Source organism: Thamnophis elegans, chromosome 6 (assembly GCF_009769535.1).
Source record: "Thamnophis elegans isolate rThaEle1 chromosome 6, rThaEle1.pri, whole genome shotgun sequence".
Classification (NCBI taxonomy): Eukaryota; Metazoa; Chordata; class Lepidosauria; order Squamata; family Colubridae; genus Thamnophis; species Thamnophis elegans.
In genome coordinates, this window is record NC_045546.1 from 19878874 (window position 1) to 19895975 (window position 17102).

At 36.9% G+C, this 17102-nt stretch overlaps 1 protein-coding gene across 4 annotated transcripts in view; it reads left to right on the top strand.

Moving 5' to 3' along the window:
- Positions 1–870: 870 nt before the first annotated feature.
- Positions 871–17102, top strand: part of ZMYM2 (zinc finger MYM-type containing 2) — a 76238-nt gene continuing 60006 nt past the window's right edge. The window contains exons 1-4 of one of the 4 annotated variants that reach the window (XM_032219546.1): positions 874–975; positions 10593–10708; positions 12082–12574; positions 12836–12929. In XM_032219546.1, the coding sequence (XP_032075437.1) occupies positions 12158–12574; positions 12836–12929 (511 nt within the window). In that variant the 5' untranslated portion in view covers positions 874–975; positions 10593–10708; positions 12082–12157. Of the gene's footprint in view, positions 976–5118; positions 7746–10592; positions 10709–12081; positions 12930–17102 lie in introns of those variants that run through there. The other 3 variants (XM_032219544.1, XM_032219547.1, XM_032219545.1) reach the window with 3 other exon arrangements.

Below are 17102 nucleotides of genomic sequence, written 5' to 3' on the forward strand. Positions count from 1 at the left end.
AGGCGAAAGGCAGTGAGAATAAGCGCCTAACAAAGCCCCATATTGGCTTGAAGGGGTCCCAGATTCCCTGCAGCAGCTTCCGACAAAATGGAGGACACCACCATTACCAACCATTACCACCATCACCACCAGGAGCCGTGCTGGGCTGTTTCTGAGACGCCTTGACTCGGAATAGTTGGGAGCGCGAAAAAAAATCCTTCTGAAGACAGAGACCCTTGTCCTCGGAGAAAACTCATAGGCTGTCCCTTTCTTAGGTTTGGGACTTGGTTTCTATTATTCTGCCCTCTATTAAAAAGGGTTCCAGATCCACAGCCCAAGGGGGGGGGGGAGGAGAAAACGTCTAAAACCCGTTGGCTTTATTGCAGTATCCGTCCTTGCCGCCTCCCCTCAGAGCTTGGGTGTCCAAGCCCTGCTCTTACCCCCTGTCCTTGTGGCAAGAGGAATTAGTTGCCCTGTGGCAAATAAATTTAATGGGCTAAAAACACCTTCCTGGCTGATAAATGACATGAGGACTTAGGGAAGCCATCGCCCTTTTTCTTGGGGAAGGGGTAGCACAAACTTCTGCATGGGACTACTCAGCAGCGACGCTTAACCACTGGGATCGCAAACCTTCCCCATCCAGTTGAAAGAAGCAGAGGTGCTGCAGCTGTTGGTGGTGGGCAATGCAATTCGGGTTTTCTTTAACCTGGTGGAACCAAAGGAGGAGGGACGGAAGGCGTGCGCGGGCAGCTAATTGACAGAAACTCCACGCAACCAGCGACGGCGACCGCCGACAGACGGGTGGTTTCTCCAATGGTTTCGCCCGACACCAAAGCCCTCCCTCTGGGAAAGCCAATGGGCGGGAACACTGGGCGGCCTTTCCCCGGGCTCGGATGGTTAGGTTTTTGTCCCTCCTCCTCCCCTTCGCCAGCAGCAGCGTTTAGCCCGGGACTGGACCGAGATAGAGTTGAGGAAGCGTTGGCGGAGCCGCGGAGGGTGCGTTTTACCCGCAGGCGGGAGGGGTGGGGGGGAGCGACTTGGGCCGAACTCGGCGAGGGGATCCGAGGAACGGGTCGAGGTAGAAATAGTGGAGCCGGGTTTAGACGAACTGGCTCGAAGCCCAGCTGCCCTTTCAGGGTGGGGATAGGAGAGCAGACCAGCCGCGTCTCGGGAACAACCCGGGCTAAATACCCCGCTGCGTGTCGTTCTGGCGGCCGCTGCTGCTGCCCGTTTCCCCTTCCTTTCCCGCCAGTAGATTAGGAAGGCAAGAAAGGGTCAGCGGCGGGTAAAGAATCGGGAGGGCGGCAGCCCGGTTACGACGCGAGACAGGCGCTGGGCAGGCATGCGGAGAGGGCTGCCGTGGGGTATCTGGGTGCGTGCGTGTGCAGTGGGGGGGCGCCGTGTCTCTCCGCCCGGCTTTATTTCCAACTGCCTCCCGCGGGGCGGTCAGTGTGTGGGGAGGTGATTTATTCCCCGTCTCAACGCGGTTCCTTCTTCCCTCGGGGCGGGCAGGGGGTGGGGAAGAAAGTCGGTAATTGCGCTCCGCGGATCCTCTTTCTCCCCTCCCGTATTGTTTGGCTGGGTCTCTTTAATGGCGGCCGACTGGAGGCGGCAGTGCTGCTAGCGGACTGCAGGGGGCCGAGCGCAACTCCCGGGGCAATTGGCAGAAAGCGGAGCCGGGGTAGATTTCGGCTCTCGAGGCGCGGGGAAGGGGCGGGAGAAGGGAAAAGAAGCGAGTTTAGACTCGCTCCCGAGAGTTTTGAACCCTGGAGTGGAAGGTCTGGAGCGGGGCAGTTCTTCCGTTCCAGTCTCCCGCGAACAGCAGAAACTCCTGTTTGTTGCCCGTTGGGGGGGGGGTCACGGCCGACGAGGGAAGACCCCCACCCCGCGGCCCCTGGTGTGAAGGGGACATCCGTGAAGCGCCGCCCGTGGGCCAAGAGGCTCCCTTTGGGAAGGGCATCTAGAGGGGTGCTGAGTACCAACTCCAAAGCAGCGGTGGCCACTCCGTCTCCTACCCATTGAGAAGGGCGTCTCCTGGAGGCGAAGATGAGAAGGCCCACTGCCCCCCCTGTAGATGCCCTCCCTTCTCCCTCCCCCTTTATTCTCTTTCCCCCTTCACCAGCACCTCTTTTCCCTCAGGCTGCGGGCCAGTTTGGCGCAGCCTTGGCAAAGCCCATTGTGAGTGCTATTTATATATGTTTTCCTGCCTCGGGAGGCGGAGGAAGAGCACCCGTTTTTGGCACGAGGGCTGGGGTGGGTGGGTGGGGATTAAGAGGAGGTGCCTCTCAGGGTATGTGGTGGGGGGGCGGGGGAAGACATGGTTGGGTGCAGCAGCAGCTGCTGCTGCCCTAGAGCCAAGCCCCGGTAATGGCCGGGAGGCGACTCCACCCCCGCGGGGTGGGCTCTGTTGCTGCAGACATCTCTCCTGCAATACCAACACTGGCAAGCAGACGACGGGCTCCTGCCGCTGCTCGCCTTGCCCATCGAAGGGGCGGGTATCTTTCGAGTGCCCTCTAGAGTTTTGGAGCGTAACTACAAGTGACATATTTTGACTCTTGATTTTAAATGATTTGCATCCGAACTCTGAATCCCACCACCACCACTTTATCTGACCTGTTTGACAGGCAGCAAGGAGAGGACTTTTAAGAGAGAACCCACTTTTGGGCAAAGGCGTCCTTTAGTCATTCTTCTCTGTGTTTGGATCCCACAATTCCCCTCTCCCCTCTTTTCCAAATGGATTTGCTTGGGATTGAAGGTGAGAAGATCAAACCATAGGTGGCTATTATTATTATTTTTCAAGTTGTGGTAGTTCATACCTGAAAACAGTTATCTGTGTTGGCCTATTTTCTCTTGAAACCTTTGAGGTTGTTTGAGAGTCCTGTGAGCTGTTGTGTTCAGTTGTGTCTCATATTTTCAAGATGAATGCCATTGCTTTCTTTGAGCAAAATCTTTATATAGTAAGTCTGTTTGCATTCTGAAAACTTTACATTTACTGGTCCCATTCCCTTCACCTTAGTAGGAAGAATTTGGAATCCCTAAATGGCAAAGTTACTTGGCAAAGGCCACCCTAATGGAAACAACTATGGACCTATTGCCTGATACTGAAAACATTAGTAGTTTTCAACATAGTCTACATGGAGGATTATTTAATATCCTCTAAAGAATCAACTGGTGATATTCCAGTATCCAGGACCATAATTCAGTGGAATGACATTGAGAGTGATGCTTGTGAGAGTTTAAATATTGGTTTTATATTTAAATAAATGGTTTATAAATAAGACCATAGGAAGCTGATTCTTAACTGTCAGAATTATTTTACAATTATAGATGTGTCAAATAATTTCATGGGCGTACAAATTAGATGGTAAATCTATCTTAATAAAAAAGGCCTCTAAATTTGGATAGAACATTGTTAAAGTTTTATCTTTAATGCTAATGTGAAATCATATGAAGGTTAATGTACATGGTATTGTTACAGTTCAGTTACATATTAGGCCAAGGCCCTGCTTGACTTTTTAAAATCTTTTTTCTTAATCTGAATTTCTTACTCTTAAATCTACCTATTTTAGCAGTATCATAGATAACAAAGGATGAGTTCCTTTTACTAGCATTATTGTTTATTTTGCTCTACCCATGCTCCAAAGTGGACTACTAAAAATAGCTGTTGCAGCCCTAGTTGAGTTTTAACTGAGTTTTAAAAAAACTCAGTTATGTAAAGGAGTTTTTAAAAAGTTTAAAAAAAACTCAGTTATGTAAAAAAAGAATAGATGTATTCCAAATAAAAATGTGAAGAAACACTTTCATGCTTAATAGTTTTTTGTTTTTTTTAGTGTGACATACAAAGCCAGTCTTTCTATAATAGTTACAAGTGGGCAAAGTATTTTTGCATGTATGCAAGTCTTCCTGCAACGTCCTTTAAAATTACTATGTGATATGAGATGGGGAGTTTGAAAATTTTCTTATTTTTGCTTGAATATGAGTGTAGAAGCTGACGTGATTTATATCTTTGGTTTGGTTATTCTTACATGATTTCATTATGGGAACTTCTTGAATAGAAATAGCTTGCAAAGATTAGTTGGTCATACAAAATGTTTAATTGAATATTTAACTGAAAGCACAAATAGGTTGGTGCTGTTTGCATTGTACCAAATAATAACTTGATTTGTTGATTTGTTAGTTTTGGTTTATTCAGTAAGTCATTAAACAATCCAACAATTTAAACTGAATGTAGCTTTGTATTTAAAATAAGCTTTAAGTTTCTGGTAACATTTGGCATTTTCACATAGAGTATCAAAACCAAATGAATATATTTATGCAGAAATCAAGCATAGGTCTACTGGAGATCCTGAATATCTAAGGTTTTATTTTTACAGTAGTCTTATTCTACTAATTCTGTTCAAAAATTAAGTGAATGCCAGGCAACATAAAAATTTCATAGAAAGTCTCTTCTGACTTATTGTACATGTAAAAATAAAACTCATCTTCACTTTTTACTTACTTTTTAAGGCAGGTTATTTGTTTCAAAATAAAACTTTGATTCTCACTTGAGAATTTATGCTGTACACAGTTGATTCTCTTTATTCTTCCTGTCAAAAGGAATAGTTAAACAGACCTGAATGATTTTGTGCAACATGTGTGAACTGGTTAGTCTATCTTGCTCTTTTCTAAGAGATAAGAATTATAAGTAATTATTCGTTCTTAAAGTGATTCTGCCTTAACAGAAAAGGAATAAAGCAGAATTCCTAGTTCTCATATAAAGATAAATAAATCCCAGACAGACATGAACAAAAATCAATATAAAACTATACAGCACCCGAATCTATAAACAGTTGGTTCCTGCCTTACAACCACTCTTCAGTGGTGGTTTGGAACCATGACAGTGCTGAAAAAATGACTTATGACACTTCCTTGAAGCTTTAACCATTGAACCACCCTCATGGCCACACAATTTAATTATCTTGGCAACTATCTTGCATTTATGGAGGTTACAGTGTCTTGCAATCATGTGATCATGATACAATATGTGTTCTTCCCAGCCAGCTTGTGACAAAGTCAATGGGGAAACCCAGATTTGCTTAACAACTTTGTGATTCACTTAATTGTGATTATTGACCAAAATTCTGGTCCCAATTGTGGTCATACATTGAGGACTACATATACTCTGTTTCTTCAATTTGAGTTATTCCTAGTCCTGCTGCTTATTGTCCATCTTTGCACACATGCACTCTCACAACCTGGAGTAACAATTTATTTGCTAATATCAGCTCTAGTTTTAAAAAAGGTACTCTCAATACTCATATTACATAATGAGATGGATGATCTATACATTTAATAAATAAAAATGTTTTTTAGTCTTTAAGGTACCACAATTGCCTTTAGTTTTAATTATAGAAGGAAAAATTCTACCTATGACTCAAAAAAGTTCCACTCAATTGTAATAACATGTCCTTGTTGAAAGTGGGCAAGATAGCACTGTTTCATGCTTATAGGTACTATAGATAAACAACGTTCAGTGCATAGAGCAGCTGTTTTCGGATTTCTTGATCAAACTGAAATGCGCTTTTTAGAAGTTTTGATCCATACATGAAATTAAACAAGGCTGTTCTCGTCCAGATATGGCCCTAAATATGATTGGGAACTGGAGTTTAGAGAGGAAACAGTAAATTATGAACTAAACACAATGATTGATGTAGGAATAAACTGATTGGCTGTGCCATGCCTAGAGATGATAAGGCCTGGAAAAAACTCGGAAAAATTGGGAGACAACAGGGTTTTTCTCGGATGTGCTGATGTGAGAATCCAAAGTATTGGTTAACTCCACCTTCTTTCTATTTGGATTCTCACTCAGCACATCCGGAAGGAGCATGTCAGGTAAGACCAACGCCCTTTGTTGTCCCTGCCCCGCCCCAATTTTTCCTAGTTTTTCCCAGACCTTCCCATCTCTAGCCATGCCTGAATACAAAGATATTGACTGGAGAGAAAGGGAAGGTGAACTGGAACATAAGTCATGTGGAGAGGAGGATGAGACACCCCAACAGTGCCCTACTTGCCTTATGAGACTTCTCCATATATTTTTCTCTCAAGACAATAATCAAAATGGGTCTTGATTGTGCAGAACTTCAAAGTCATACTGAGGGCTGCAAGATCCCTGCAGTAAGAAGAGGCATACTAAGTGTGAAGAAAGTAGGGAGGAAGCAATGTGCGCAATTCTTCCATAAGCTCACTCTAAGATACTCCAGGTAAAACCAGAACAGCCAAGCATTCTGCATTTTGCTTTGGCTAATCAAGAACACTTCAGCAGAACCTCCAGGAAACTTGTTTGTTTCATGTTCAGGGGGAAAAAAAATGTTTTCAAATCCATTAGGTAAACAAGCCTGAGAGGTGGTGACTGGCCAAAGATCACCCAGAGAGTTGCAAGCATAAGTAGGAACTTAAAAATGAAATGTATTGTTATAATAGTTGGTCTACTATTTCAAGTTTAGCTGAAACTTCTAGAGCAACATAGATGTTTATATTAGAAGCACCCACTAATTTTGATAAGTCTTACTCTAGTTATGAACATATACTCATATATTTATATTTTTAGCAAACTTTAGTTTGCATACACTCATGTTTAAAGTTACCAGACAGCATGGTAATTATATGTAAAAATATTAATTGTCTCATTGCTCTTTGAATAGAAATTCACGAATAAGTCGATGAATTGCTCACTCCATTTGAAAGATTTGTAGTGTTCTTTTTACATCTCCTTTTTAGATGTAATAAACATTTGTTTTTGTTCCAGTGTCCACTGAAGTCAGTTGATTGTGTTTGTGAATTTATGTTGTTTATATTCATTTATATATGCACTTATTTATGAAATTTATATGGCACCTCAATCCATAGGACTCTACACAGTTTACAGTAAATAATAAAATACAATAATTATAAAATGATACAATAGAGTTAGAGCAATATTGTACAATAAAGTGCTTTGCCTTTAGGCCTCTCAAAAAGTATTGCTCTAACTCTATTGTATCATTGAGCTGGTATAGCCTTAGAAAAATAGTTTCTCAACTATCCTCAAGTTTGGGACTAAATTTGTATTTAGTTTATTTAAAAAAAAATTAAAGCAGTGCTAAAACTTAGTCTCCATTAGGAAGAGTCAATCACAAAACAACAATATAAGAAACTTAATGTTTGAGAGGCCTAAAGGCAAAGCCCACAAAAATGCTCAGTTCATTGATATATTACCACAATATGTGCATATTTTCTGTCACTAGTTCTCACACCTAATGGGCTACCAATATAAGAATATTAGCTACATTACAAACGTGTCACAGACACAAAGCAGAAATTAAAAAGTACATGCAGTTAAATCATTTAAATTGATATGTCCAGTCAGCTTTTTATGGAGTGTTCAGTGCAGGCCTAATGGAAAAGGGAGATAGCAAGGGGAATGAAGAGCCAGTGACTGGACTGGCCTTTTGTGAATCCTCTCTGGACAAGGAGAGAAGACTTGATTATCCTCAAGTGCTCCAGACAGTTTCTCCTCATGAGAATACTGCAAGTAAGCAGACAATGGCGATTTTAGATATCAGGGAGATGAGGGAACGTCATGTTACCTCAAACCATGATTGGTACTTTTATGGATCAGAGTTTGCATACTTCTTTTTTTCTAATCTAAACTTTTTATTAATCACTTTTGGAAATTGCTTGTTAATTGCTTGTTTTGCTTTTCAGCTGAAAACTCTGAAATCTTTGGAACAATACGTTTCATAGCATCAGTGAGTTTCTTTCAATCCTTAAGGATTAAAAAAATATTTCTCTTAGATTATAGCAAAAATATGATTGGAAAATTGATTTTGAAAAGTTATGGATGGACTAAAAGTCCAGATGTTTTAAATATGATTTCAAAATTAATTATAAGAATCCTTCATGTAGGAAAATACATTTGTTTGGAGGGAACCTGAAGGTACTAAAGATTACAATTAACGGAAGAACACTTAAATTTCACTTATTAATTCCAAATATGTCTGCCATTAGAGACTTTTTAAAGAACTTTATGAAACAAGTTTTACCAAAACAAGATTCAGAATGATAGGAAGGGGATTTTAAAATGAGATGTTATGGAGATATGGAAAAAAAATTCTATGCTGGACATAGAAAAGATATTAGCTGATGGCTTAGTAACTAAAACAAAAGAAATATAGAACTAAGAACAAAAAGTGTGATCTGGATATGTTTTCCAAATTGAATTTACAAATGATACTTATAGGTTTTTGAAGAATTTATGTGAAAGGATAAAGAAAAAAATGAAATCATGTTCTAGGACATTATTGAAGGTTGAAAATTAAAGATCAAGATTGTAAAAAGTAAAAGGACATAAAGTTGGTTTATTTGATCAAATATGTTATCTCAGGTAATCTTTAATGGATTTTTGTTGACCACGACTGAATTTCAAGATTTTTAAGGAGTTGTTTTTAGATAAGAGATAAGATATGAGAAGAAGAGACAAATTGTTTTTTTTTAAGAGAAGGTGCTAAGTTATTAAAATTATTTATACTTGTGATGAAGGGGAACACATTTATATTTTTATTTACTGTTGCCTTAATTTTTCTGTCTTTTCTATTTTTCTTTCTATTTCTTTTTTTTAACTTTACATTATTTTTCTTTGTTTGCATTTTTATCTATCCTAATGGATTCTTGTATCCACATTACCTGTCCTAATGGATTCTTGTATCCATCTTGTATGAGACTGAAGAAGTATAAAAATAATGTTAAATAAATCTAAAGTTGAGAAATGGCCTTAAGCCATTTTTTGCCAATCGTCCAAAGTAAATGAAGAAGCACTATTGTGTGTATAAATATGTTATGGGCATATGTATATGTACACACACTCACAAGCATACATATAAAATTCACATTTAGGGTTAGCACAATCATGTGATAGCTTATTAACTTGATTATGTGCCACAGCATTTGTAACTTATGGCTCATGTGTTTAAAGTACCTTGTTTCCCTGAAAATAAGACAGGGTCTTATTTTATTTTGACCCACGAAATAAGCACTTTGCTTTATTTTCAGGGAGGTCTTATTATTTTTGAAGTGGTCACCTCATGGTTGCTGCTGTGTTGCAATATTTTTGGTGGGGGCTTATTATCGGGGGAAGTCTTATTTTTGGGGAAACAGGGTAGCTTGGCAAAATATGTACATTGATGGTAATTGCCTTTTGGGTAAGAATGGGTTAAGGATGCTTTTTTAACTGATACTTTTGCTGTCATTCCATTCTGATGAGTGGAAGATAGTCCAATTGGAATTTGAAATATTCCATGTCCCCAGTTCTATCATACATGAATCTTCAGATATGTTTGGAAATATTGCTTGTTCATGTTTTATAGATAGGATAGTAGCAAAAATAGTCTAGACTCTAGAACAAAATGTTGCTGTTTTTTTAGATTTGTATAAATGCTTTCAGCCTGTGATGTTGCAGATTTTTTTAAAAACCTGATTATGAATTCCTGAAGAAGCTTGTTGAAATATGTGGAACTAAATACTAGGATTTTTAGAAATTGTCACTATGCCATTGTTGTAACCTAAAATTAATGAATATAATAATGTATTAAAGTTCCATGCTGCCCAACTCCCAATAACTCCTTTTCTCTCTGTATAGAACAAATATATACTAAAGAATAACTTCCTTGGCCCACTTAATCTTATATAGAATTACATTAAGAGGGATAGGGTAAAAGTAATTGGTGCCAAACAGTATAAAATACTTCCTTTGCTGCTTCTTTAATATCGCCATATCTTCCCGTAAAGAGAGCTAAACATTAATCTTGCAACTTGGTTTAGTTGTGAAAGGATATGAACAAGTGGGCAGGCAAATGAATATTACTAGTAGCAGAAACACTTTACTGTTTCAAATAGTTCATTTATGTTTGAGATATAGGAACTGCTGTACATTGAACAACTTCAGAGTAAAGATGGGCAATTTTGTGCCTTTTAAATAGATAAATGTTTTGAAGGAAATTTAGTATGTGGTAGAGAAATAAGAATAAATAAAAATAAGGCCATAATCTAAGCTGATAAATATTTTACTGTACTGCATAAAAATAACAGGGTTAAATTACATGATGAACCATTTTCTTTTCTCAATATTTATGGCCTAAGCAAATCTATCTTTTGCTATTAGATCTTTAAATATATGCAGATGTTGGCCAACATGAGGTTTCAAAAGCCATTTTTTAAGATGTTAGTTTAAAAGAAAGTTTTAAAAAATCAACACTGAAATTTTTGGTTGATGATAACATTGAGGAAAATAAAATATGATCATGTGACTCCTGCTTTTTAAAGGAAGATAGTAGTATATCTACTTTGGGAAATGTTGCTTGCAATGGGAAATATGTTGATGTAATATTTTTATGACATTTTCTGAGATTCTGCTGAGGGTGAACTTGACTATACTGTTCATCTCAACAGCCATCTTGCTTTTGAATTGTTTTTAAGGATTTGAAAATTCTTAAAAAGGATTTTGGCTGAAAATTAAATTACTTTGTATAATTATATTGTCAATTATATTGTCATCTTTCGTGGCAAATTTGCATTCTCAATATTTGTTAAATCTATTTCAGGATGCTTATTTTCAAAAAAACATTTCCAGCTTGTCTAGAGAAGTAAGCAAAGTTCCCAGGATCAAAAAGCCATTGGAAAACTTTAACTTTACAAATTACTGGATGTTTTTAAATAAGTAAGTATTTGGATTTGAAATACATTTTTTAAAAAAAATATTAACTGCTTCAAGCAGTCAATTGAATGGGGGGGGAATTAAATATAAAATTAAGTAAATAATAAGAAAGAGTTGCTATAATGCTTTTAATGCTATAAGTTGCGCATGAAAGTAGGAACTGTCATGTCTTGGCTGCAAAAATACAGATAACTAGGTAATAGGAGTGGGACTTTTTTCATTCTTTTACTGTTATCTAGTATCTATCTAAATTTGGGTTGTCTAGATATGGTATATCTATGTAAAAGCCAGAATTTTTGAAAATGTTAGTTTACTGTCACTTACCAGATTGCTGATTTATACAGAAATTGTTTCAGTAGATTATAAGTAGTTTGATATAGCAATTAAATTATTGGACTAGAACTGGGAGACTATGTTTTCTAGTCCTTAGCATGAAGCCACTAAGGAGTGTCTTAGAACACTAGTCATTCTCTCTCAGCCATTGGAAGAAAAAAAAAGTAGTAAACTACTTTTGAAAATATTGCCAAGAAAACTGCATCTCTCTAGTTGCCAGGAGTCAAGACCGACACAAAGCTGTAGATGGATGGATAGACAGACTGACTGAGGGATGGACGGACTGCTGGATGGACTGACCAAACTTTATCAATTCAAGATTTTATTGGCAAAAGTGGATTGGACCCATACAAACCCTAACTTTGATTTGATTTGATTTAAATACATACAATATAATCATTGGTTGTGGCAGGAATATACAGACCAGCTTTTTGCCCAAACCTGATGTCACAGACTGAGAGAGATGACTCTCCCAAAGTCACCCAACTGCTCAATTTAGTAATGCCTAAAGTGGGATTACAACTCAAAGACTCCTGATTTCTACCTGGTGTCTTAACTACTAGAACAAACTGGATTTTCTCCAGTATTTTTAATTATTTCATTTCATTGATAAGATAAAAATTTGAAGAAGCTCCATATATCACATCCCAGAATTGAGGGAAGTGACATATAGTCCTAGGACTTCAGATTTAATTAACCAAGAGAAACACAAGCTACTTAACAGCTTTGATTGTAATGTGGGACTAAGAATTTGCTTTTACTATCCTAAAAAGTCATGGTTTGTTTTTTGGTTGTTAGATTCCAATTTATGCTTTGTTTTCAGAGAAATAGTTCAGTTTCTGGGTTACAGGAGTTGCTTTTTTAATTGAGCCTTGCTTTGCAATAGGAGATAATAGAGCACTGGGCATAGTCATTCAATACAATGCTTTGTTTTATTTTGAACATATTTAAATAAATTAAAGAAAAGATGGTACTTTGAAAAATAATTAAAAAAATCTAATCAGAGGATGTTATAGTGAAACTGCTTTCTCTTTTTGTAACAGTTTTTCTGGAAGGCCAGAAGGTAGCTGAAAATTGGCGTTGTCTGAACCTACATCTGGTTTATAAGGGCTTATCACAATGGCAACTGGCCTAGCCAATGTAGGAAGCTCTTTTGGAGGTCCATCTAATTCTCTGGTGTCTAGATCTAAGTTCCAGAGTACCTCCGTAGAAGATGATGATGATGTTGTGTTTGTTGAACCTGTACAACCTCCACAAATCTCTACACCATTAATAACAGAACACAGAAATGTTTTTAATTCATCCAGTAATGAAGAGCAACATGGAAATGACCCTAAAATATCAGCTTCGTCAAAAGACACAAGTGCTCAGAAGGGAAGTATAACTGAGACTATTATTATTGATGATGAAGAAGACATTGAAACAAATCAGGGACAAGAGAGAAATGATTCCAGTTTCAATGAAAGAAGATTTCCAGAGGGTAAAAACAGAACCAATGAAATGGAATTCTCAACATCCAGTTTTTCAAGAAGTAAGGTAAATGCAGGAATAGGTAATAGTGGTATAACCACAGAACCAGACTCTGAAATTCAAATAGCTAATGTTACTACATTAGAAAGAGGTATGAGCTCTGTGAGTGTTGGCCGTTTAGAAAATACTGAAGGGCGTGACATGAACTTAATGATAACACATGTAACATCACTACAGAATACCAACTTGGGAGATGTATCTAACGGACTGCAGTCAAGTAATTTTGGTGTTAATATACAAACATACACCCCATCTTTAACTTCACAGACCAAGACTGGTGTAGGACCTTTCAATCCCGGTAGAATGAACGTAGCTGGTGATGTCTTTCAGAATGGAGAATCTGCAACTCATCATAATCCAGGTAGGTTATATCTATATGTATATTTTTATCCTAAAACTTGGAAATTCTCGTAAAGCCAATTACATTCTGAGTTATTTTGCAACTATTTTAGTACAGTTTTATAAAATTACATTGTATGTTGCTTGAAAGGTTAACTTAAACCACACTTTTGTAATAAAAGTGCTTTAAACAGTTAGTTTTTATTGACAACAATTATCTGGAACTTTGGGGCCTTTAAAACAATTCCTATCTTTTGGGGCTGATAAGCAAATTAAATATATTGAGTACTGGGTTTCTTTAAAATAAGGCAACCATGAGGCTGTAGTTAGATGCTCCAATATTATAGGTTATATAATATATGTTAAATATTGGAACAAATATATTCCAATATTGGAGGGGCTGTCACAGAAGAGTGGGACAACCTATTTTCCAAAGACCAGACAAGGAACAATGGATGGAAACTTATCAAGGAGAGATTCATCCTAGAAATGAGAAATTTTCAGACAGTGAGAACAATCAACCAATGGAATATTTTGCCTTCAGAAGTTCTGGGTGTTTCATCACTGGAAGCTTTCAAGAAGAGACTGGACTGTCACTTGTCAAAAATGGTACAGGGTCTCCTGCTTGAGCAGGGGATTGGACTAGGTGACCTACAAGTCTCTTCCAACTCTGTTATTCTAAGTCTTCTAAAAATGTCTACATTTTACAGAAAGCGAAAGTGTGAAATTAAAAGAAAGGTAATTTAGCATAGAATCTTAAAAAACCCAAATGGGTCACAATTGTAAAACAGAAAATCATTTAAACTCTTCTCTAGAAGTAAGCTTGAGAGAGAAGTTTACTGAAAAAATGATTTAACAGGATTTAGTTGATATATCATTTTGCCTGTCTTACAAAAACATATGCAAGACAAACATTACCACATGCACATGGAAGAGCAAAACTATTCTCTGTTTTCCAACACTTTTCTTCCCTCGCATCCCAAGATATGCTCAATGCACCTACTTAGCATTTTTGTGCTTTTACTGGAAATTCTCATTAGAAACTGTCTGGCATTCTTAAGAATGAAAGATTGCATTGGAGTCTGGCAAACTGTTTTGAAAACTTCTTTTTTTAGCTGGGTAATTTGAAGTATAATCAATAATTATTGTGCAGGCTATCTACTGTAAAATGAAGCTGAATTCTCAGCATTTTTTCCATTTCAATAAGCATTAAATATATTTGGTGAAAATCTGTCAAGGTATAAGTTTGCTAATAAACATAAAATGAAACCATACTTGTTTAAATGTTTGCATATAGAACAGTGACAATGGCAATATAGAGATTTGCTGAGCTCCAATAGCTAAGAGTTACGTACAGTAGGATTGAGCAGTGGGAATTAGGGAATGTGCTCACTCAAATCAATCACTATTGAACTACAGCGCAATGGTAGCACAGTGTATTGTGGTATTGTAGTTTTACTTTTGAGTCATACTTTTAGCAAATTGTCAAGACTGTAAATAAATTTAATAGTTTATTTTCATTATTTATAAGTAAACATTTGTTAGTAAACAAATTTAATAATTTATTGCATTATTTATAAGCCAATGTTTAATACAATTTCTACATTACTTTGTGAGAGCTACATGTATTTTGAAATAGTCAAATATGTGTTAAAATGCCTGCCATGTATCTGATTCTTTTCTGAAATATTTCGAATCACAGCCAGCATATTGATAAGGATTTCCCTCCTCTGTATCATAACTTACCATTATTTTTATGTGTTAGCATTCTCTCTTACCTGGGGATAATATCAGGACTGGTTTTATACAGCAAGATTAGAATCTACACCATGCAACTACTACCTCACGTGCCTCAAAAGTACAAAGATGGAAGGAAAAAGAAGAAAATTGGATCTTTACCAGAATTAAAAATACAAAATAAAAATAAAGCATTGGGGCAATTCTTCTCCTCAAAGCTGTGGAACTGTAGTAGTTGTAGCTACATTCTCAAAGTAGCTATTGATAATGCTTTGCTTAGTGTTGCTTCGCAGACCCTAAAATACACTTACAGGGTTGCAATGAAGGTTCCAGCTAATTTTTGAGCTTGATGCTGTTCTCCATCAAGGGTTGAAGGCCATATACTTTCTTCTCCAATGCATTTCCCAACAGTGGGGTCTCAGCTTTGAGCAAACATTTGCCATTTTTCTCTGCTGTGCGCTTCCTTATTTTCAGTGTGATGGAAGTAAACACAAAGAAAGCATTAAGGTCAAAATAATTAAGATGCCAGGAATTATTGGGGGTAGAGACTAGATGTTAAATTTTGCATGTGCACAAAATAGAGACCACAGTGTGGCAACAATTGTATGCGGTATCATTTACTCTGCCTAGTAAGATTCATGTCTACAGTTATCAACTTCAGATACCTGAAACCACAGCAAAAAATGCAGTTTTCACACAATTATTTTTCAGTGCATTCACATATAAACTTTCCAATGTTTCATGAGCATCACTAGCTTTTAAATAATATTCTTTAGGACAGGTATATGATATCTGCTTTACTTTTTGCATGATTGTTTGATGGTTTTGCAAATGTAGCAAAATAATTTGTGCAAACATCACTGAAGATGTGATGTTACTGAGGTGATCATTACTAAAAGTTAAAAAGATGAAAATACAACTATATTTTTGCCACATGAGTAGAATTTGACTGCATTATCAATTGTTATGCAAGAAAGTGCAATACTAAATAAAGGAACCAAAATTACTGGAATGTAACCAATGGCAGAAAATGCTGACGAAGCAATGGTTTTTAATAGAAGATAAAAATAACCTTGAAAGCTAGAGATTGGAGTTGTGGATATGGTTAATAAAAGAGGTATGTATCAAATAGGCAGTATCTCAATGTCCCACACAACAGAACTGCACCAATTGAAATGTTTTGCTTAAATGTTTCAAGTTGGTTGTGTTTTGTTGGAACAAAACTCAGAACAGCTCAAGTGTTCTGTCAGAAAAGAAATGTTTTTGAGTCTCCTGACCATCACTGAGAACTTCAGAACAGCTTCCATTCAATAGTTTCTTATCTCAGATAGGCAATGTAGTAGTTTAGATAAATGCTGCTTGTTAACCAGATTTTAAAAAATTAATTAACATTATGATTGTGAAATATTTTTTGGAACATTACAATGACATTACATTTCCTCAGAGAAAATAAATGTTGTCATCAACTGTTATCCAAAAAGTTAGCTCCACATTGTCTTCAACCAAAAGAAGAGAAAGAGGCTTTTTAAATTACTTCACATTTTTTATACCCATATTCTTTGGAAATATTTATTTATTTAGTACATTTATATGCGAGCCATCTCATTTTGAAAAGTAAATATATAGACCAAGGAGAACAGTTAACACTTTTAAGTTTATCTAGCTTACTATAAGTGTTGCGTTGTTTTGTTTTGTTTTTGTTATCTCTTAGAAGCCCACCAAAAGAAATTGTTTTCATTTTCCTGATACTTTTGCTTGCATGAACTAATAGCTGATAGTTACAAAAATAAAAAGGGAAGTATTGATGTTTTTAACCTTATGAGTAATATTAATGTGAGAGCATACACAGTATTACATCAACACTAAAAAAATCCCAAGAAAATCAAGATTCTTTATATATGTACCATCTCAAAGGTAATAACAGTACTGTGTTACCTGCCTATATAATATTCTGCTAAAGTCAAAGTTAAATTGGAATGAAATTAACATGCTACATCTGAACTGCAGTTGCAGAGATATAAAAAAATGTACCTCAAGTCAAAAGGTATTCCCAAAAGCAGGGAGCTAACACTGAATTATGGAAAGTATGCTCAAGTTAAAATAAAAGTAAAGATTTGTAGTTTAAAATCCTCTTGCTGATACTTAAGGTAAGTATTCATTACTTGTATATAATACAAATACAGAATGTAAACAATATAAGATGCTTTTCAGATACTGAATTATTCCTTTGTAAGATGTGGTAAGGCACTAGGGAAGTAGACAAACTTGAAACTTCTTTGGAAATTAACAGTCCTTTTTTCAATAATGGAAATTAAAATATAAAGCTTTATCCTTTTTCTTAAACTAAGGCTTAGAGGATATTTGTTTTACATGACCAATAAATCATTTCCATGTTGCCCTTATTTTCTCAGGCCATTGTCAAAAGTAATATTGTTTAATTTGCTTTGTAGTATCATGT